Genomic DNA, 23,748 nt, shown 5'->3' with positions numbered 1-23,748 from the left:
GCTCTGCACTCTCTCAAAACAAAAAAAAGATGCTCTTAGTAAACCAAATATCAAATTAAAATTAAAAGACCCTAAGTACATTGTAAAGACACAATAAGCTTCAAACTGAAACTGATATCAAACAACAGGGAGAGATTTTTAAACAAGGTCTCATTCTGCTAAACTGAGACAGGTGGTTGGAGAATTACTGGCATTTAATCTCTTTTGAGAGAGCTGACCTGCACATTATCCAGCCCTGTTCAGCCACGGGCAAAAAGGTGAAGACAAAATCAGACAGCCAGCACATTTTCTAAAGCATATGAAATAAAAACAGCTCAACACTTTCAACTGAAGCTCCTCGCTACAGAGGGCGAGAGGCACTTGTCTCACGAGTTATAGAGGAGCTTACAAAAGGCTTGACCTGAAATTGTCCCCTCCCCCAGCAAATTGATCATTGCGAGTTCAGAGGAGCCAATATTTTTTTTAAATCGGGGGTTAAGACTAAAAAGAACAATAAAAGCACATAACGAAAAAATACAAGAAAGGGGGAAAAAAAACAAACGAGATAATGCAGTCAGGAACTGCATCATTCTGTAGTCTCGCACTCACCCAGGCTGGAACAACCTTCCCCATCATCCTGCTCATTCATGGTCGCGCCTCTATTGTTCCTCCTCAATTTGCCGTGGAAAAGCAGGGAGAGGTGACAAGTGCCTGCCTGTCTCCGGGAAGCAGGAGCTCGTGTCTAATTCCACTACCTCTGGGTGAAGAACAGTGAAGGGTGTCATCCGAGGGTGTACGCAGTTGAAACCCACATGTGGAGCGGAGCTGCAGTGCAGTGACTTCACATTCACTGACAGAAACACTCTGGACTTCTTAACGAGCGACACAATATAATCTCACACGCCAAGGTAAGAAGGGACGGGGAACAATTAAAAATGGGAAGAAATAAATACTAAGAGGAACAAGAGGCGATATTTAATAAAATAAGAGAATTTCAATAAGTTAACGCGCTTGTGGCCAGACTCTATAATTACATTGTATCCAAACGGGGTTAAGCCATAGTCTCTCTCACGACTGACGTATTATAGAACTGCAATTCTGAGTTATACGATTACGCTACATTTCAAGAGCTATAAGAGGATGAACTGAGGATAAAGAGGGTGACTGATGGATTATATTTTTAGAACAACAGTGGATGCTTTTATTTTCCAGCCAAGACACGCAAGAATTGTCACTGCTTTTTTTAAAATAATGTATGTTTCAGGACTGGACATTAAAACCATAAGAACAACCTAATAGAGTGACAACAGTGCTCTTTAAAATGTAAAAGGCCACACTTGCTTACCGTGTTGCCCGCACAAAGGAACCTGGCCACTGTACTGTACTCAGAAATCTGCAGCTTGAACCTTTTCTGAACAATGGCTCTGTTGCTATTCAGTTCCACTTCAGGTACAGGTACCGGTGATAAATTGTGATCCTTCAGCACGACCGCAAGGCACGATCAATTGATTCAGACTGATTCCATCAATTATGCTTTTAAAAAGCAAAACTTGATACTGAACATTTACCTCGTGGTCTGCAGGATCTTAGTTTGAGGAAATCTGCTGCTGCTACACTTTGGCTCACTCGGTGAATACAACTAATGCAAATGCCAATTCAATGCATAGATGTACTCTAGTAATGCCAAAATCATGTAACATGCTGCAAGGGAACTTAAAAAACAAACTACCAACATGCATTGTTTGTAAAAGGTTCCATAGCAACGTTAAAAAGTTTTAAATCATATCTGAAATGACCCACAGGAGTTATATCTGGCATTGCCCACTATAGATTTTTTTTTAAAAACTTACTACAGGGGTATACTGCAGTTTATACTAACAGGCCAACAATCAATGCTGCATGAACCCAAAACTAATTCTACATTGGTGAAAAACAAAACAACTGACTGCCAGTTCAAAATGGTAACTTCAAAACAAGATAGACCCTGACAGTTTTTAAAACAGCTAAGCATTAGGTTAAAATGTTTCAGTAGGAAAAGCAGCTCTTCCAGAAACTGTTTTAAAACAGAAGAAGAAAAACAGTTCTTGAACACAGGTTGCATCATTCACATGCAATTATTATATATTGTTGCTACACAGTTTCTCAAGTATAGCTTACCAAACATCCGTTTGCACCATCCTAAGTTATCGATTTTGTCAGTTCCCTCACTCATTGAGGGTATCTGAGAACCACCAGAATGGTTTCAGGAATGAGGGGCTTTAGTAAGAAGATTGGTTGAAGCAGTTGGATGTTTTGAATTAAAACAAAAGGAGATTGAGGTGGTGTGATAGAGATACAAAAATGACTAATTTAGATAAAGTAGACAAAGAAAAGCTGTTACCCGGAACAAAGGGACACAGATTTAAGGTTTTTGGGCAAGAGATATACAGAGGATGTGAAGAACAACTTTTTTTTTTGTTTGTACACAGTGAGCCATACTGACCATGAACTTTCTGCCTGAAATGGACCAGCAACTATTTTACATGGCAACGGAGGGAAATAAAACTGGTTGGGCTGCAGGAATAGACCATAGGAATGTGAGTGACTACTTTGCTCTTGGAAAGCATGGACCTAGAAGAGTCCATTAAGGATGAGATTGCAGAGTACTTGGAAGTGCATGATAAAATAAGGTGGAGTCAGCACAGCTTAGTCAAGGAAAGGGCATGCCTGACAACTTCTGTAGAATTCTTGGACGAGGTAACGAGCAAATTAAAGAGCCAGTGGTCGAGATCAATTTGGATTTCCAGAAGGCCTTTGACGAGGTGCTGTACAGGAGGCAGCTAAATGAGCTCAGAGCCTATGGTGTGAGAGGCATAGTACTGACCTTGATAGGGGATTGGCTGTCTGGCAGAAGGCAGTGTGTGGTTATATAAGGGTCTTTTTCAGGTTGGCAGTCAGTGACTAGAGAAGTTCCACAGATGTCTGTGTTGGGATCACAACCAATCACATTATACATCAATATCTGAAGGAATGAAAAAGAGGGTAATATTGCGAAGTTCGCAGATGACAGGTGGAGGGGCAGGTAGTGTTGAGAAAGGCTGCAAAATAACTTGGACAGGCTAGGAGAGTGGATAAATAAGTGGCATGTGGAATACAAAGTGTGAGGTTATTCACCCTAGTCCGAAAAATACAGGCATAGACAATTTTTTGAAACGGGGCAAGGTTTTGGAAAACTGAAGAACAGAGGGACTTGGGAGTCTGAATGCAGGATTCTCTTCAGGTTACATGCATGTTCAGTTGACAGATAGGACAGCAAATGCAATGTTAACATTCATTTCAAGAGGGCTGGAACACAAGACCAGAAATGGACTGCTGAGGCTGTAGAAGGCTCTGGTCAGACTGTATTTGGAATATTGTGAGCAGTTTTGGACCCGGTTTCTAAAGGAAAACATGCTGGCCTTGTAAATCCTCTGGACCAGCTCCAAGAATGATCCTGGAAACGAAGGGCTTGTCATATGAGCAGTGGCTGAGTACTCTGGGTCAGTACTCAAAGGCATTTAGGAGGAGGAGGGGGTGATCTCAATGAAACTCAGTATTGAGAGACCTGAATAGTATGGACATGGAGATTATGTTTCCACTAGAAGAGACAAGGACCCATGGGCACAGCCTTGTGATAATTATGCACAGTGATTTGGTTAAGACAGGTTCTTAAATTTGTAAAGGGATCAAGGGCTATGGGGAGAAGGCAGGAGAACTGGGAAACATATCAGCTATGGTCAGAATGGCAAAGCAGACTTGATAGGAACAGAATTAGACCATTCAGTCTATGTCAGTTAAATGGCCTCCTAGGCTCTAATGAACTGGAACTATATTCAATCAATCACACTTGAAACATTGAATTTGGCTTCAGAAAATGTAATTCATGAACAGATTTTAAGACAAATCTTCTTGTGGAGATGTTGCCTGAAATTATTTAAGCAATTTTCAACAGCAATAGCTTCCTACCTGATGTAAGTTGGGTCCATACATTTGCAAGCCACACTGCACTGTGGCTCAGTGGTTAGCACTGCTGCCTCACAGCACCAGGGTTCCAGGTTCAACTCCAGCCTCGGGTGGCTGTCTGTGTGGAGTTTACACATACTCTCAGTGTCTGTGTGGGTTTCCTCCCACAGCCCAAAGATGTGCAGGTCAGATGAATTGGCCATGATAAAGAGTTAGGTGCATTAGTCAGAGGGAAATGGGTCTGGGTGGGTTACTCTTCCGAGGGTCGGTATAGACTGGTTGGGCCGAAGGGCCCGTTTCCACACTGTAAGGAATCTAATCTAAATCAATAGCCTAGACATTTATTGCAGCTGAGAAGCCAACCATATCACCAGAATACCCAGATGATTATGGGCTCTTCTGTTTTAGAGTCAGTTTTACAGCATCTAAACTGACCCTTCAGTCCAACTCATTCCTACCAAGCAGATATCCTAAATATATCTTGTCGCATTTGCTAGCATTTGGCCAATATCCCTTTAAATCCTTCCTATTCGTATACACATCCAGATGCCTTTTAAAAAGTGGGAATTGTACCAGCCTCCTCCACTTCCTCTGGCAGCTCATATTATACATGCACCACCCTCTGCATGGAAAAACTTGCCCCGCAGGTCTCTTGTATATCTTTCCTCTCTCACCCTAAACCTATGCCTTCTAGTTCTGGTCTCGGCCACCTCAGGGAAAAGACTGTGTCTAGTCACCCTTCCCATGCCCCTCAAATTTTATAAACTTCTAGAAGACCTTGCCTCAGTCTCTGATACTCCAGGGAAAACAGTCCCAGCTTATTCAAGCTGTTCCTATAGCTCAACCCTGGCAACATCCTTGTGAATCTTTTTCTGAATCCTTTCAAGTTTCACAACATCCTTCCATTAGGAGGGAGACCAGATTGCACACAATATTCAAAAAGTGTACAGCTGCAACAGGCCCTCCCAATCTGGGCGGCACAGTGGCACAGTGGTTAGCACTGCTGCCTCACAGCGCCTGAGACCCGGGTTCATTTCCCGACTCAGGCGACTGACTGTGTGGAGTTTGCACATTCTCCCCATGTCTGCGTGGGTTTCCTCCGGGTTCTCCGGTTTCCTCCCACAGTCCAAAGATGTGCGGATCAGGTGAATTGGCCATGCTAAATTGCCCGTAGTGTTAGGTAAGGGGTATATATAGGGGTATGGGTGGGTTGCGCTTCGGCGGACTTGTTGGGCCGAAGGGCCTGTTTCCACACTGTAAGTAATCTAATCTAATCTAATCTAATCTAATCTAATCTCTCTGATACTCCATGCACCGACCGATAAAACCAAGCATACCAAGTGCTTTCTTCACTATCCTATCTTCCTGTGACTAGACTCTGAAGGGACTATGAACCTGCACTCCAAGGTCTCTTTGTTCAGCAATACGCCCCAGGACCTTACCATTTGTTGATTAAAATACAGACAGAGTGACACAGCCAAACAGCAGACTGTGATTGAGAAGCTCCACAAGATACTGGAGAATACACATCGACTGCATGTTAGCTTTCACAACAAGGTCAGTCATGACTCAGTTTATTGCACTCAACTTTATTGCACTTAACTTTTAAAGTTAGCAGGTTGGGCAGCTTGAAGTCTCATTCCAAAAACTCAAGCACAAAACCCAATCTGACATTGCAGTGTAGTACTGATGGAGTTTTGCGTGGTTGGGTGTAACATTAGAGGCCCCATCGACTCACTCTTAACACGTGGAATTATTTAAAACACTGGGGAAAAGAAAACTCCCTAGTGCCCACTGTTTCTTAAGCATACAGTGTTGTGATTAGATACCAGGTTATTTGATTGATTGAAATTTGGGAAAGTAACAATCGTATTATAGTGGCTGTGACAAAAATGGGGCTATCTTAAGTTCGTAAAAAGATGAATCAATTGAAATTCCTTTAAATCATTTAAACACTAAAATCTGGATACACTCTGCTCCTATATACCAGGAAAAATTGAAAAGCCCGACATTCACCTTACTGAAATATTGGAAACTAAATCGGTCCCACAGGGTTGATTGTTAAATTAACTTCTTGTGCAGTGTAGCCAAATGCTTCAGAAGTGAGCATGCTGGTGTTGTGCTGATTATAACACCATGTGCATGGAACATGTCCCCACTTGTCTAATTCGTCAACTACAAAACTAAAATGAAATTCTCAGATCAATGGCACCCTGTAAACAAATTAAACAGTTGGGCAACAAACCAACCAAGTGCTTAGTTGGTCGATGATTTTTGCATTTTCTGTGCTACTCAATGATAAACTCAAGGGAAAAACAAACAGATTGAAGGAAGCTGAACCAAAAAGTGTCAAGTTATGTGAGGATATGATGCATCAGTAGCAAAAGTTAGATGGATATGAATGTTCTCCACCCCACCTCCATCCTCATTTTCTATACTGTTCACGACACATCCTGCTTTGATTTGTAAAACTGTGATGCAGCCTTGGCACTGACTCAGGAGCTCTTCTTAGCCTAATCCTATGAAGACCAGAATGAATTTTAGTGAAAATTCAATGATTTGCTATTCTGAAACCAGCTAACTTTGTTGGTTAATAATTGCTAAAACATATAATAAATAGTGATGCAAAAAAAAAGTTGCTGTGGTTATGTTCGTCTTTTTGGTTTGGCCTTAAACACAATACCTCGTGAAAAAGTCTATTTGATTTCTGTATGACTGCAGATAGCCCAAATCAATCTTGCCTCAGGCCAGAACAAGCTGCTATTCAAGTTCAAGGCTGTTGCAACACAGCAATCCTACTGACTTCACCTTTTGTTCTATCTTCTTTCTGACTTCTTTCCCCTCCCTTTGTAAAACGTTAACTACAGCAATGCAATTTTCTTGCGTTTAAATTCATTTGTGGGAATTAGGGCATCACTAGCTGGCTGGCATTTATTGCCCATCTCTAGTGGTCATCAAAAAGATAGTAGTGAGCTACCTTCTTGAACGGCCGTGGGTCGACCCACAATGCTTTTAGGGTGGGAATTCCAGCACATTGACCCTGTGACAGTGAAGGAACAAAAATATATTTCCAAGTCAGGATGGTGAGTGGCTTGGAGGTGAACATCTAGGTGGTGGTATTCCCAGGTATCTGTTGCTTTTATCCTTCTCAATGAAAATGGTCATGGGTTTGGAAGGTGCAGTCTGAGAATCTTTAGTGAATTTCTACAGTTCATCGTGTAGATAGTAAAATTGTTGCTACAATGTCAGTTTTAGAGGGAGTGGAAGCTTGTGGAGGTGATGCCACTCAACAGGCTGCATTGTCCTTGGTGGTGTCAAGCTGCACTCATCTAGGCAAGTGGAGTATTCCATCACGCTCCTGACTTGTGCCTTGTCGATGATGGACAGTCTTTGGAGTCAGGAGATGAGTTAAGCATTGCAATATTCCTAGCTTCAGATCTGCTCTTGTAATCACTGTTTATGCAGTGAATCCAATTGATTTTCTGGTCAACAGTAACCCCAACGATGTTGATATTGTGGGGAATTCAGTGATAGTAACACCGTTGAATGTCAAGGGGCAGTGATTAGATTGTCTCTTGTGGAGATGGTCATTGTCTGGCATTTGTGGGATGCAAGTGTCACTTGCCTCTTGTTAGCCCAAACCTGGATATTGTCCAGACCTTGTTGCATTTGAACGTTAGGAGTAGTCATGAATTATGCTTAATATTGTGCAATCATTGGCAAACATCCCCAATTTTGACCATATGATAGAGGGAAGATCATTGATGAAGCAGATGAAGACGGTTGGGCCTAGGACACTTCTGAGGAACTCCTGCAGAGATCTCCTGGAGTTTGGATGACTGACCTCTAACAATCATAACTATTATCATTTTATGTGCCAGGTAGGACTCCCACCAGCAGAGGGTTTACCTCAATATCTATGGATTCCAGTTTAATTGGGCTCCTTGTTGCATTTGACTGAGAATAGCATCTGTAATGTCAAAGGCAGTCACACTTACCTCACTACCTTCTTTCAAAAACAAATTTCCCAAAATCAACAAAAAATTGAAATTTGGAAACATGTACAAGGACTGCTTCGCTATGGAGTTACTAAGCAAGCACTGAACTAACTGGAAATAAACTCAATTAAGCTAATAAGGGCTGTAATTTAGCTATTTACTCCATGATGCAAACATGGTTATGCACTTAATACAAGGCATGACCCACCACTAAGCAAACAAAAGCGTTAAACACTATATAGTTATTGAACTGTATTAATACCAATACAAATGAGACTGCAATTTAAGCTTTGGAATCAAATTACTATCCGCATCTAGGATGTCATCAAGTCCTTCAATCAGGTAATTGCTTTGTAATTACTCTCTTACCTATTACTCTCCAAGTAAATAGACAACTAGAATTTAGACTAGGACCCAAAGTTACAGCCTCAGGAGAGGAGGAGGAGGGGGAGAAATTTATTCAGCTAGATGGTGATTAATTTGTGGAACTCATTGTGGAGTTCACTCTGGGACCAAGCTAGTGTGTGTATTTAAGACAGATTATTAAGACACGTTCTTGATTAGTAAGAGGTTCAAGGGTTATGGAGACCAGATAGGGGAATGGGCTTGAGAAATAGATCAGCCACTATCAGATGGTGGAGTAGACTGTATAGAACAACCTGTTGCTGATTTGAATGAACTGTATGCAAAGCCCATCAAGGCCAATGGAGACAATTAATGGCATTGGTTGTTTCTGGTGGTGCTAAATTGGTGGTTTAAAACAACTGTTCAGGTGTTTCATAAAAGAGATATCATGTGATATAAGAAAAAGTATCAACCACTGATTCTGGAGTCACACATAGGCCACGTAAGAAAGACTGTTTTCCTTTCCCAAACATATCAGTGAACCAGTTAGGTTATTATGGCAATAATAATGGATTCATGGTCATCAGACTATTAATTCCCAGATTTTATCAAATTTCATCATCCACCATAAATATCATCCAAATAGTGGAGAGAAAGTAGAGGACAGCATTTGTAGTGTAGATTAGAGTGGTGCTAGAAAGCAGGAATGAAGATGGGCTTTTGCCCGAAACGTCTATTTTCCTGTTCCTCAGATGCTGCCTGACCGCTGTGATTTTCCAGCACCACTAAATTTAAACTCTGGTTTCCTGCATCTGCAGTCCTTACTTTTGCCTAAGAAACTATCTAATTCAGCCTTAAATATAGACAAGGACTTTGCCACGAGCTCTCTGGGGCAAGGAGTTCCAAAGACACTCAATCCTCAGGAGTAAATGTCTCCCCACGTCGGTCCTAAATTTGCACCCCTTTATTCTGAGATGATATCCTTTGGTCCTCCAGAACAGTACAGTTCCAGTTCAACTAAATGAGACTAGGTCAGATTGGGATATCTGGTTGATCCCGAAGAGTTGAAGTGTTTGTTTCTGTGCTGCATGACTAAAATTCAAGTCAAGTCACTGGTCAAACCATATTGTGTATTAAAGTCAATTCTGGATTATTTCAAAAAAGGTTAAAGTTCTGGAGACAATGTGCAAAGGAGATTTACTGGAATGATCTTCTGAATGAGGGATTTTAGATATGGATATGGATTATAGGAAAGATTAGAGAAACTGGGCTTATTCTCCATGGAGCAAAGATTAAGAAGTGTTTTATTGAGGTGCCCAAAATTATGTAAAATTTCATCAACAGAAAGTATTCCATGAGTTGGTATGTCAGTAACTAGGGGTCATAATTTCAAGATAGTCAGGAAGAGAGCCAAGACTGAGATGAGGAGAAACTTCTTTACTCAGTTTTTAAGATTTGGAATGTGCTAGCTGAGACTGTGATGGAGGCAGATTTCATGAGAAGTTTCAGAAAAGAGCTGGACACACTGGAAAAAGAAGAATTTAGAGGGCTGTGTAGACAGGGTTGGAGAATGGAAATGGCTAGGTAGCTCTTTTGGAAGCTGGTACAGACATAATGGGTCAAATTACCTAATCCTTTACTGTAGAAAAATCTATTATTCTATGTTGGTCTCATTAATAATGAGAACCATGATGTTGGAGATACTATCCTGAAAGGTTATACCTGAAATGTTGACTTCTCCACCTCCTGATGCAGCCTGGCTTGCTGTGTTCTTCCAGCCTCTTGTTTGTCTACTTTGGATTCCAGCATCTGCAATTTTTTTTGTCTCCGAGATTGTAAATTAACATGGATAGAGGACTGAGTAACTGATAAAAAGATGTACTCCAATAGTACTAAGAGGGATCAGTATTTGGGTCACAATTATTTACGATATACAGATCTTGGATGGGGAAGCAAAAATACTATTGTCAAAACTTCCAGGTGACACAAAAATAGGTGGGAAAGCAAATGGAGGGGGATATAGACAGGTCAAGTGAGTAAACAAAAAGCTTGGCAGATAGAATATGAAATGAGAGATTATGTATGTTGGCAGTAATAACAGCAGAGTATTATATAAGTGGCAAAAAAGACTGCAGGAAGCTACAGCATGGAGGAATGTGGGAGCCCTTGCACATCACAGAAAGTTAGCATCTACATTCAGCAGGTAATAGAGCAGGCAAGTAAAATGTTGGCCTTTATTTCAGAGAGTAGTACAAAGTGAGGACTGCAGATGCTGGAGATCAGTCGAAAGTGTGGTGCTAGAAAAGCACAGCAGATCAGGCAGCATCCAAGGAGCAGGAGAATCGACGTTTTGCGCATAAGCCCTTCAGCTGATGCTAATACCCGTAACATAGATTATCCTGCTCCTTGGATGCTGCCTGACCTGCTATGCTTTTCCAGCACCAGACTCTTGACTTTATTTCAGAGGGAATGGAATACAAGAGGAACGGAGGTCTTGCTTAAACGATAGGACTCAGAACACACCTGGGAAAATTGTGAACAATTCTGGTCACTGTATACAAAAGAGGGATACACTGGCTATGAAGACAGTCCAGAGAACATTCAATACTGACTCCATACCCAAGATGCATCTGTCTTATGAGATGAGGTAGATTGGAACTGTACACATTAGAAGAATATAGCAGACAGAATTGATCTCACTGAAACATGAGATTCTTGGGGACTTGACAGGTAGATGCAGAGAGGTTTCCCCTTGGGAAAGTACAGGACCAGACAGCATAGTTTCAGGGTAAGGGCTAACCTGAAAATCTCATTCATCTCACAGAGAGCCTCCTTTTAATCACCACATAAGATCTGGAAGCGGAAGTAGGCAGTTTAAGCCCACTGAGTTGGTAATCCTCAACTTGAGCTTTTTCTGCATAATCTTCAATTCCTTACCGATTTTAAAAAGCAGTCTACATTTCTGTATGACATATTGTGACATAGGAGAAAGTAAGGACTGCAGACGCTGGAGATCAGAGCTGAAAAGTGTGTTGCTGAAAAAGCGTAGCAAGTCAGGCAGCATCCAAGGAGCAGGAGAATGGACGTTTTGGGCATAAGCCCTTCTTCAGGAATATTGTGACATAGATCTAGCTGTTCCTGGCAAAGTTTTGCTCCTTAACCTGCAGCTGAATTTCTAATGACCATAGCTGATATTTCAAAATTATAGTGGTGAAACATCTGTAGATAAACATTTTCTTAAGCTTTCTCACTAATAACGCCAATATTGTTCAACTCAAACAAAAGATTGCTAGGGTTGACAAAGTTTTGCCCACTGATTCACGTATTTTAAAAAAAGAAACACTTTGGAAATCCTGGAGTGAATCTGGAATGAACAAGTTTAATGGCTTTGTTATTCTGAGCATCAACCACTAGGTCTTCACCGCTGACAAATGTGTTGCAAGAAATAAATTAAACTTTGTGGAAAATTTTCACTTCCTGCTTTCGAGCATAAGGCCCTTTCATTGGCACTTGCCAGAATATCCACGGTGGCGTGTTCAGTGAAAGCTCAGCTTTTGGATAGTTAAGCTGATCGCTCATCATCCACAAATGCTTCTTGCTACTACCTTAAACTTGTGCAGGGTGAACACATTCAAAATAAAATCAGCGGCTTGATTACAGTACCCATGTTTGAACACTGTTTCATGATTAGGGAAGTAATGTGTATTTGTCATTTTGACAATTTCTTGATTTGCTTTAAGTGATGTAGCATCTAAATAAGCCAAGAGTGTAATGCTATATTTGGCCTTTAATCTTCCTTATTCTTTGAGCAAACTGGAATATCCTTTTCAAAACGAACCCTAACTTGTCTTCAATGTGACTCAGTTCAGTCCAGATCCTTCAGTCATTGAAGAGGGTATACTACTCAATTATTCTCCCAGTTTCCTTTTCTTCCCAAGCTGCTGGTACTTGGAATCTGAACTCTTCAGTTTCGTTAAGTTGAAAACCTCTCCATCAAATCAGTATAGCTTTTCATTTCATTGAAAATACAAAACATTTCTGCATCATTAACTTCACAGGATTCTACTTTTTCTTTAGGTTCTGCCATGAGCTCACAGAGCCCAATTTCTGTCTTCTATCACTTGTCTTTGGATCAGTTGTTTTTGAACCCCTTGCAGTTTTGGGGTGTGATTGAGGTCAGTATAAACCTTTTCATTCTGGATTGACAAATCCTGGTTGTGAAGGATATAAAGATTGGCAAGTATTGGTGTCCCTTATTCTCTGCAGCTACTTCATAAAAAACATACCTTATCAACTGCAATGACCTGAATCCACATAATTACACTGGTCAGCTTTAATCAAATGTTGTATCAACAACTCTAATATTGTTAGATATGGAGGCAAGTGTCACAAAGTCAGCTTGTGAAAATGTTTTTAGGCAAGGTCACCGTACTTAACCTTAAGAAAACCTTGAACTCCCCTTCTATTGGATCCTGCCCTACCCAATTCACCTCTGTAAGGGTATGCTTTTGCCCTGCTTCTGCCCTTTTCCTGAAAGTGATTGTTTGTTTTACAATGGAGAAAGTTGTTATAGCTGGGTGCAGTTTGCATTTGTGATGTTTCTTTGTTCAAAGCATTGACATACTTTCCAGTACCTGTGGTTCACCTTACCTACTGCACTGACTTGGAGAATTTCTTTTTGGTTCTGTACTTAAAGGACTGAATGGATTGTAAACAATATGGATCAAACAGAACACCCAATTGGACATAGTGAAGAAAATAATTCTTGAGCACAGAATAATTTATAAACTGACCACTAAATCAGAAGTTGAACAAGTAAATACGTTCTGAACACACTTTTGAATTATAATGGATCATGAAGTTTCTTCAAGTCATAAAAGCAACAGACACACACAAAGTAGTACATAGAGCTTTGTTCAGTGGTTGAAATAATTTAGTATTCTTGAAAGAGCAAGACTAATCAAGAATACAGCATTCTGGCTAATCCACTGATTATTTCATAAATGATCTCCATAGATGAGCGGATGCAACCACAGTGAATTAATCAGAATTTAAATAACTAAATTTATGTAGTTATAAATAAGTACTTTTAGTGTTTGGCAGCTGAGTGAAGCTTTGTTTTGGAAGTAACACCCATTTAGTTCGAAGGAGAGAAGGCCAATCCTAGCATAGATTAGATTAGACTTACAGTGTGGAAACAGGCCCTTCGGCCCAACAAGTCCACACCGACCTGCCGAAGCGCAACCCACCCATACCCCTACATTTACCCCTTACTAACACTACGGGCAATTTAGCATGGCCAATTCACCTGACCCCCACGTCTTTGGACTGTGGGAGGAAACCGGAGCACCCGGAGGAAACCCACGCAGACACTGGGAGAATGTGCAAACTCCACACAGTCAGTTGCCTGAGTCGGGAATTGAACCCAGGTCTCAGGCGCTGCGAGACAGCAGTGCTAACCACTGTGCCACCCAAATTTTCATTCTCTGCAGTTTTAATAGTGGATTCCCATCATCGTGGATGTAACAGAGCATTTCCTGCATTTCGCAGATGCAATGCGATATCCCAAACAAAATTGCTCCCCAATAGCTCCCTCATCTGAATTGCTCAACAACAAATCTGCTTTGCCTGACCCAGTTCATGTCTTTCCTGGTTTTGCCAGATCATGCAAGTTGCTCTTCCAGCCCTGTTCACTCTGATTTTGCTTCTCGCCATGCTTTATATTGCAGTAGCACCCAATCTTAAACTGCAAATGATCTCATTCCCACTTTTCAGCCAGACGTACCACATCTTTTACAATTCACATTTGTGCGAATCAAGATTGTATAATCTCTGGTATGAGGTCAAGTATCTGTCACTGCATCTGGAACATTACATGCACACACCTGCATTGCAATACAGCCAGCAGCTTTGCATCAGAACTACAGATTTTCACTGTAGTGTCTCCAGTAGTCAAGTCTGAAATGCATTGTTCCTTGCAATTCTCCATTACATCACCAAGGTGGGAATCCTCCATTAAAGCCACAGAGTGGCAAAACTCTCAGAAGTAACATCCTCTTCCTCAGTACTTCTGAGGTATTCACTATCAAGAGGCATTTCAGAACTCTCTGCCGATTTTTGAAGTTAGTATCGGGTTACTTCAGTCTTTTGGACTGCCACCATGGTTACCTACTTGACAGTGGTATAGCTAAATTAAATCTTTAGATCCCACTCTGATTTTCACGTTGTTTATGCTATCATTCATACTTCCAAAGGAGTGTATGTTCTTTATGGCCTTGTGGTTTATGTCACCTTTGGGTCCAACAAGCAGACTTGCAAAACAAAAGGCTCCATGATAGTACAAAAGATAATTCCAAGGATTTAACATAACATCACCATCTCCCTTGTGACCTAACTCAATTTTCCAGCCAGTCCTCAGATCATCATGGGGGTATTGCTTATTGTACTCAGTGGGGGGAAAAAAAACAACTGTGTATTCTCAATCAACTCGTTTCCATTATTCTCTATCGTGGAACATTTTGGAAATTCCAGTCTTACGCCCAGAAGATTTCCGTAGATCATGCTATTACCAAAGCAGGAATCTTTAAATGCACACAACATTGAGCTGGCAGGTGCCCGATGTCTTAAATTTTCAGTACAACAGATGGTCACCAGCTCCCAACCGACCTGAATACAACTTGAGATTAAGAATAAATTATCTTCCCTGCACACACTGGTCAAAAAAGCAAGCATATTTTTTTTTAAAAAATTAAATCCATTAAACTGACTCCAATTTTATATTTCCACACCTTTGTTCACACCCGCCCCCCCCCCCTCCCCACCCACCCCACCTTTTCTAATACCCAAGTGTTCCTCCCCAAAACCAAAAAGGACACTTGCTGTGAGGAGTATTTGCGGTCACCAAAATTAAACTTTGTCTGCAACTTTCAGTTTCAGAATCAAGTGACATACACTTTATTAATACAATGCTTCACTTTCTAAATATGTTTTCAGTGTTCTTTCAAAATAAAAAATCTAGTTCTTTCAGTTTTAATAGATTATTGTTCACATAATGGCTCAAAAGTTACAAGTATCTGACTGTAGGACAATCAAAATATAACAATTGACCAAATCCTTTCAGTCTCTAACTTAGGTAATGACATGGGAGAACTGTCTAACAGCTGAAATTTTGTTTAATGCCATGAATACCAACCATCAACTGATCATTTATTTCCTGACTATTTGAGAAGTCTTGCTGCGAATAAGTTATTTGCTGCATTTGCCTATATAACAGACTGCTTCAAAACTGATCCATTATTTATGAAATGTCTGTAGGATATAACATTTCACCAAAGTTTATGGGGAGCAAGGAATAAACAAATAAAACAAATCCTGTGTTCTATATTCAGCTATTGACCCACGTTTATATTAAAGTGCAACTACAACTATTTAGTCAAATATGTCAGGTGATCATCGAGTGTGGTCCCACGAATAGCAACAAGTAACTAGTTAAGTGTCTTTGAAGAGACTGTGGAATAAGTAATGGTTAAGTCATCACAAATGAAGTCTATTTAAAAAGATGTTGTACAGTTACAACATTTAATAGACCTTTGGATAAGTACATAAATAAAACACATTTGGAGGAATATGGGCCAAGCGCAAGTAGATAGGACTAGTTCAGTTTGGGATTATGGTTGATGTGGACTGGTTGGACCAAAAAAGGTTTCCACGCTAAATGACCAAGTGGCTTGAGATCTCATGCCAAACTAGCCAATAGGTCCTCCTCACCTATTTCCATTCTGTTCAGCTTTTTTGGACTGGCCACAACCAACTCATTATTCAAGTCCCACTTTAAGCCCTTCTCCCCGAAGCCAATAAACTATTATTACATTGCGTGTGCTCCATGTAAAACATTATTTATTTTACTCTTTGATCTAAATGATTTTCATGAGTCTATATGCCTCATGAGTCTATGTGCCACATGACTTGCTAATCGATGAAAAATTTCCTCATGAGCCTTCCACAGGTCATTAAAACATGCAATTTGTGGTGTCATCTAAAAGTGCTAAATGTTTGGTTGATTGTAATGAGGCAAGGCGAGAGTGGTAGCTCTTGGTATTAAGGTAGCATTTGACCAAATGTGGATTCAGGAATTCCTTTGGAAAACTGGTCAAGAATCTACAGCAAACTCTCTGCTGGTTGGAGTCATATCTGGCACAAAGGAAGATAGTTGTGGTTGTTGAAGATTTCATCACCCTCAGTAATGATAATTGTAGACAAGACAAAATCAAGCCCTCACATTCAAAAACTTTACCATCACTGAAAAATGCTTCAGCGTCCCAGGGATTATCACTAGACAGTAACTGAACCGAATAAGTACTACAGTGACAAAAGCAGATCAAAGGTTGCGAATTCTACAATGATTAATTCAACTATTGAATTGCTAAAACTCACCTACCATCTGCAAAACAGATTCGGAGAGTGTTAGAACACTCTTACCTGGATGAGTGCGGCTCCAGTCAAGAAGCTCAACAATTCATAACAAAACAGCTCCTTCCATCAGCATCCTGCCCATCATCCCAAAATGTGCACTCCTTCCCCCACAGGCACTCAATGGTATGGGTGTGTAGTACATGCCTGCAGTAATTTGCCAAGACTCATTTGGCATCTACAAACTCTACCATCATGAAGGACAAGGGGAGCACTTGCATGGGAATACCGCTATGAGCAAGTTCTCCTCCAAGTTAGATATTGTGCTGACTCAAATATATCCCACAACCACGTAATAATACATATAGGTATTTTGTAAAAGGTTAATCACTTTGTAAAAATGGATGTAACATCATGCAAATAACATCCTGGAAGTCAGACAACTGTCCTTACAAAGTTACTGCTGCAGCAAAAAAAAATCAAACTAACTGATGTGCTTAACATGAATTACAGAGGGGACATTAAGAATTCAATTAATCCTTGGAAAAGACAATGGAGTCTTCCAACTCAAAGTTGGAAGAAAATTCAAAGTTTTGCAGGAGGAGAAGGAAAGGAGATTGGAAGGACTCCACAGGAAATTCCAGTAATTAAATAAAAGTGACTTTGCTTTGTGGTACAAAGATTTATCATAATGGAGGAGCAAATTACTGCAGATGCAGGAATCTGTACTGAAAACAACGAATGCTGAAGATCACAGTGGATCAGACAACAAGCTAACATTTCAAGCTCTGATGAAGAATCATAGAAATTTGAAATGCTGGCTTGCTCTCTCTCCATGGATGCTGTATAACTCGCTGTAATCTCCAGCATTTACCATAGTTCACTTCAAATTTAATTTAACTTTATGACAAGAACACAAAACTTTACTGATAGTCATGATTTGGAGGTGCCAGTGTTGGACTGGGGTTTTCAAAGTTTGTTAAGACTTAAACAATCCAGGTCTTTTTCAATATATAATTTGAGTTAGATCACACTGTAAACTTTTGCTATAAATTCTGTCCTACAATTTTATACTCGACAACCACTTGAAGGACCAGTGCTCTGAAAGCTAGTGCTTCCAAATAAACCTATTGGATGATAACTTGGTGTTGTGATTTTTAAACTTTACTTACAGAAGTCCAAGAAGAACTGCAAGTGACATCAAAATGAGAGAGAGATTCTGAAGAGGACCACCCAGCTATAAAGGACTACTGTAATGAGTTATGCTGGGTTGTACTACCTAGAACCACAATTTGCAGTGCCTGATTACCAAAAGAAGCTTATGTTATGACTCAATGGGGATAGTGCTTGGGAAATCAAGGCCTGTTATTCCCAGAGTCACACCGAATTTAAAGATTTTAAAAAGTCTGAAGTTCTCAAATACTCCCGACTTTCAGATCCAGGTTGATATCGAGCATGGAACAGATTTCTATACTGAACAAGAACCACCATTTATTCCAAGTAATTAGACAGAAATGGCTACACAGAAATGGCTCATCAACAAGCCATCAGCTTATAATACTAATTAGACAGCTAATCCTTTTACAAACACCCCTTACACACAGACACATCTAACTTGACTCTGTTTTTGGACAGAATGGAAAGACAATTCAGTCAGCTTTGTTCCCAAATTCTGGTGTGGAGATGATTTGAGAGCCATAGACATTGTTTACTTGGATATGAGTAAAGTCTTTGACAAGGTGCCATGTGGTAGATTAATTAGTAAAGTTAGATTACATGGGATTCAAAGTGAGCTTGCCAATTGGACACAAAAAAAATTGGCTTAATGGCAGAAGATAGAGAGTGGTGGTAGAGAGTGGTTTTTCAGACTGGAAGCCTGTTAATAGTGGTTTTCCATAGGGATCAATATTGGGTCCATTTTTGTCATTTACATAAAATGATTTTGATGAAAAGGCATGGTTAATAAGTTTGTGGATGACACAAAGTGGTGGCATGTGGCCAACGAAGAAGGTTAGCGAAGATTATAAAGGAGATCTTGATCAACTGAGTCAATGGACTGAGTAACAGCAGATGGAGTTTAATTTAGATATTTGGAAGGCACTACATTTTAGTGAAACAAGGTCGGTCAAGACATTTACAATTAAAAGTATGGCCTTGGGTACTGTAGAAAAAAAACCCACTGAATTCAGGTATATAATTCTTTTTAATTTGTTTAACAAACAGGGTAGTTAAGAACGTATTTAGCACACTTGCCTTCATTGTTCAGACCACTGATAACTGGAGTTGGGTTATCATGTTGAGCTTGCACAGGATGTTGGTGAGGCTTTTTCTGGAGTACTGTGTCCGGTTCTGGTCCCCCTTTTTATAGGAAAGATATTATTAAGCAGGAGAGGGTTCAGAAAAGACCAGGATGTTGCTGGGGATGGAGGGTTTGAGTTATAAGGAGAAGCTGGATATGCTGGGACATTTTTCACTGGAGCACAGGAGGTTATGGGGTGACCTCACTGAAGTTTATAAAATCATGAGGGGTATGGATAAGGTAAATGGCAGGTGTCTTTTCCCTAAAGGTAGGGGATTTCAAAACTAGGGAGCATATTTTTAAGGTGAAAGAAGGAAGATTTAAAAATGAGGTGCAACTTTTTGGTCTTTTTTAAAAACAGTATGTTTGTGTGCAATGAGCAGCCAGAAGAAGTCAGTCATAAGCACAGAGTGGTATATGCTGGTACAGTTATAATGTTTAAAAGACACTTGGACAAGTACTACCAGTAGTAACGTTTGGAGGAAAATAGGCCAAGCGCAGTCAGATGGGACTATGGTCAACATGGACAGGTTGGACCAAAGGGTCTGTTTCTGTGCTGTATGACTATGACTACGAATGACTCTTCAGCTGGCCAGCACTTTGCTTCAGTTTATTTTTAGGATGCTTCTGCTGACTGTGAAGACGTGTTGGCCAAAAAAAAGGAGTCCTACTCATCAATTAAAGTCACAGCATACAACTGTTGCAGAAAAAAAATGGTTTTCTTCAGTTTACAGTGAGCTTTGACTGCAGAGAACAGAGAGACCACTCCTGAATTGCAGAAAAACTGAACACTATATAATCTGTTTTCAGATCCAAGCCGTTGGCAAGCCAAAAAAAGGTAGTTATCAATAGTTAGTCACCAGTCCATAAACCAACTTCTTGTTGCCAACAAAAGCTGCACCTATAAACTACATGCCCATCAGCTTCAAATTGACTGCAACTCGAATCCAATTGCTGCTTGTTCAAACAGTTGTTTACAATATCTCAACACAAGGGTTAGGTTACTTCCTTTCAAAATTGCAGTCACTCTTCCAAACACTGGATTCAAAAACAGCTGTTATTTCAGTCCCTGGGAATTTTTGAAAAACAAACTAAAAAGTTAGTCCTTATATTTGGCATCTAATCACAGAATCTGTTCTACTCAATCCACCTGCAAGAGACACCAATTACAGTCATAAAGATGTACAGCACAGAAACAGACCCTTCAGTCCAACTCACCCATGCCAACCAGATATCTCAACCCAATCTAGTCCCACCTGCCAGCACCTGGCCCATATCCCTCCAAACCCTTCCTATTCATATACCCATCCAGATGTCTTTTAAATGTTGCAGTTGTACTAGCCTCTTCCTCTGGCAGCTCATTCCATACACGTACCACCCTCTGCGTGAAAAAGTTGCCCCTTAGATTTCTTTTGTATCTTTTCCATCTGACCCTAAACCGATGCCCTCTAGTTCTGGACTTCCCCTCACCAGGGAAAAGACTTTGTCTATTTATCCTATCCATGCCCCTCATGATTTTATAAATCTCCATAAGGTCACCCCTCAGCATCTGACGCTCCAGGAAAAAAAAGCCTCAGCCTATTCAATCCTTCAACCCTGGCAATATCCTTGTAAATCTCTTCTGAACCTTTTCAAGTTTCACAACATCTTTTTGATAGGAAGGAGACCAGAAATGCACGCGATATTCCAACAGTGGCCTAACCAATGTCCTGTACAGCTGCAACATAACCTCCCAAGTCCTGTACTCAATACTCTGACCAATAAAGGAAAGCATACCAAACACCTTCTTCACTATCCTATCTACCTGCAACTCCACTTTCAAGGAGCAATGAACCTGCACTCCACAGTCTCTTTGCTCAGCAACACCCCCTAGACCTTACCATTAAGTGTACAAGTTTGGCTAAGATTTGCTTTCCCAAAATGCAGCATCTTGCATTTATCTAAATTAAACTCCATCTGCCACTCCTCAACCCATTGACCCATCTGGTCAAGATCCCATTGTAATGAGGTAACCCTCTTCACTGTCCCCTACACCTCCAATTTTGGTTTCATCTACAAACTTACTAACCATATCTCTTATGCTCAAATCCAAATCATTGATATAAATGACATGAAGAAGTGGACCCAGCATCAATCCTTGTGGCACTCCATTGGTCACAGGTCTCAGTCTGAAAAGCAACTCTCCACCGCCACCCTGTGTCTTCTACCTTTGGATACAGAACTGGATCCAAATGGCTAGTTCTCCCTGTATTATTCAACTTCATTGCAACAGTGAAATTCTGACTTCATGTTATCAATCCCTTCATCTCAATGGAGAAAAGCTACAAGCCACTAAAAGGACTGCAATGACAATAGATTGGTTTTACTTTAATATTAAAGTCCAAACTATACTCACTATAGATTAAAAATGTGTATAATGAGGCCAGCCAACTGGACCTCACAAGGGGTTCCCTGATTGGACCAGATTAACAGCCCCAAAGCCCCAATCAGGGAGCTCTGGCTGACATATGAAAGATGAGTAGGTGGGAAGGATGGGGGCTTGCTGGGTCTGTATTGTAAGCACTGATTTTATGTAACTGGATTGTCTTTTTTATGTACAAATGTCATTGTTGCTGTCTTGACATGCTTGAAACTGGGATTTGAGGATTGTCCTCACTTCCCTGTGAACTATTTGAACGGTAGGAGTTTGGGGCCTGGCTTTGTTGCTCCCCTGCCTTGTAAAATTGCTGTCTCTAGTATACAGCTGTAAATGTTAATTGTTTTTTGTAAACTGTTTTCTAATTGTTTAGTAAAATAAAAAGATGAGTGGCAGAGATGCTGCCTGATATTGTATGAGGCAGTACATAGCCAAAGACCATTCATGTGTAAATAAAAGGCAATTTGGTGACAGGATAATGGCCTCTGCGAAGTCACTACAGATCTTTATTCTTTCTTTAGTTAATAAGAATTACTTTTTAAACTCTAGTTTTCAGCAATAGTTCTACAATAGACTAACCTTTATTGTGCATAAGGCCAAAGCTTTCCTGCTGGCCATTTTTAAATTGGAGCACTCTATAAATTGAAGGAGCTGAATGAGTTGTGTAAATTTGTAGTTTACAGACATCTCTGCTAAGGCACCTCTGCTCTTGTGACAGTTTGACTAATAGACATAAAATATCTCAATTTATTGCCAACATTTCAAATGAAACACAAGACAAGACATTTCCTAGGATTGTCTTCAGTTGCCCAGAAAACAGCTTTTTCACATGTTCAGCTTCAATAATATATTACTAATGCTGACAATAGAAATTATTTTTAAAAACCCAATATCAGGGCTGGTTTGAACAGATGCTTTTTTAAAATCCAATTATGATGCAAATATACAACCGAAAACAATCCACTTCCCAAAACAAATGCAGTCATTCACCATCTCCATAGAACAAAAAGGATATCCATTATCACTGAAGTAGGTTTCTGATTGCAGTCCTACATCGTGCACAGCTTACAATGCACCAAGTTATGAATAATATCTGCCACAAAAAAGTTTGAATTAAGTTTTGAACTTCTGCTAGCTACAACGCTTCCACAAGAACTAAAAGTTAATGATACTCCATTTATGTATTGAAGATTGTGCTTTTTACCGGAATAAAAATGAACAAAGTAAATAATTGGTAAAATTTGCATTCATCTCTTTCCCATTGAGATGCAGGGTAGAGCTTAGCTACTGAATTTTGAAAGCTACTGAATTCATCATATTAGCTCTAGACTCAGGAGCATGTAGGAGAAACCGTGACAATGTTCCACTAGACAAAGCTGCAAAAGCAGGCCATATGGCCTATCACATCTACTGTGCCACTCAAAATGAGATCGTGATTGATTTGATAATCCTCAACTCAACTTCTCTGCCTTTTTCCTTGTAACTCTAGATTCTCTTACTGATCAAATGGGGTGGCACAGTGGTTAGCACTGCTGCTTCACAGCACCAGAGACCCGGGTTCAATTTCCACCTCAGGCAACTGTGTCTGGAGTTTGCATATTCTCCCCGTGTCTGTGTGGGTTTCCTCTGGGTGTTCCAGTTTCCTAACACAATCCAAAAGCGTGCAGGTTAGGTGAATTAGCCTTGCTAAATTGCCCATAGTGTTAGGTGAAGGGGTCTGTGTGGACTTGTTGGGCTGAACGGCCTGTTTCCACACTAAGTAATCTAACCTAAAAAAAAGTCTATTCAAGGCTGAGATAATGTTTTAATGACCCAGCCTTGCCAGCCCTCGAATAATGGGAAGAATTCCACAGATTCACTACCCTTAGAAATTCCTCATCTGTCTTAAATGGCCAACACGCAAGATTATATTCTCTGGTCTCAGTTTCCCCACAATGGGAAACTCACTTTCTGCACCCACCTTGTCAAGTTCCCCAAGAATCTTCTTCATTTCAAAAAAAAAGTCACCTCTCATTTTTCAAACTCCTTTGAGTACAGGCTCAACCTACTTAACCTCTCCTCAAAAGAAAACCCATATCCAGGATCAACCTCGTGAACTTTCTCCAGACTGCCTCCTATGCTAATATATATTTCCTGACATAAAGGGGACAATGACAGATCTGAACATTCTGGGTGTGGTCAGACCAGTGCCTTGTGTAGGTTAATAATACATCACTATTTTTATACTCCATTCCCTTTGAAATAAAGAAGGGCTCATGCCTGAAATGTCAACTCTCCTGCTCCTTGGATGCTGCCTGACCTGCTGCGCTTTTCCAGCAACA

At 40.3% G+C, this 23,748-nt stretch overlaps 1 protein-coding gene across 7 annotated transcripts in view; it reads right to left on the bottom strand.

The window, feature by feature from the left end:
* Positions 1–23,748, bottom strand: part of LOC132832275 (solute carrier family 12 member 7-like) — a 249,490-nt gene that overhangs the window by 135,744 nt on the left and 89,998 nt on the right. Inside the window, exon 1 of one of the 7 annotated variants that reach the window (XM_060850135.1) lies at positions 589–742. The exons of the other annotated variants lie outside the window; for them this stretch is intronic. Coding sequence (XP_060706118.1) covers positions 589–628 — 40 coding nt within the window. The 5' untranslated portion in view covers positions 629–742. Of the gene's footprint in view, positions 1–588; positions 743–23,748 lie in introns of those variants that run through there. 7 annotated transcript variants of the gene reach the window in all.

This window comes from Hemiscyllium ocellatum, chromosome 34 (genome assembly GCF_020745735.1).
Source record: "Hemiscyllium ocellatum isolate sHemOce1 chromosome 34, sHemOce1.pat.X.cur, whole genome shotgun sequence".
Taxonomy (NCBI): domain Eukaryota; kingdom Metazoa; phylum Chordata; class Chondrichthyes; order Orectolobiformes; family Hemiscylliidae; genus Hemiscyllium; species Hemiscyllium ocellatum.
Note: the sequence above shows the minus strand (reverse complement) of the source record. Positions and strands in the feature narration are given on the sequence as shown.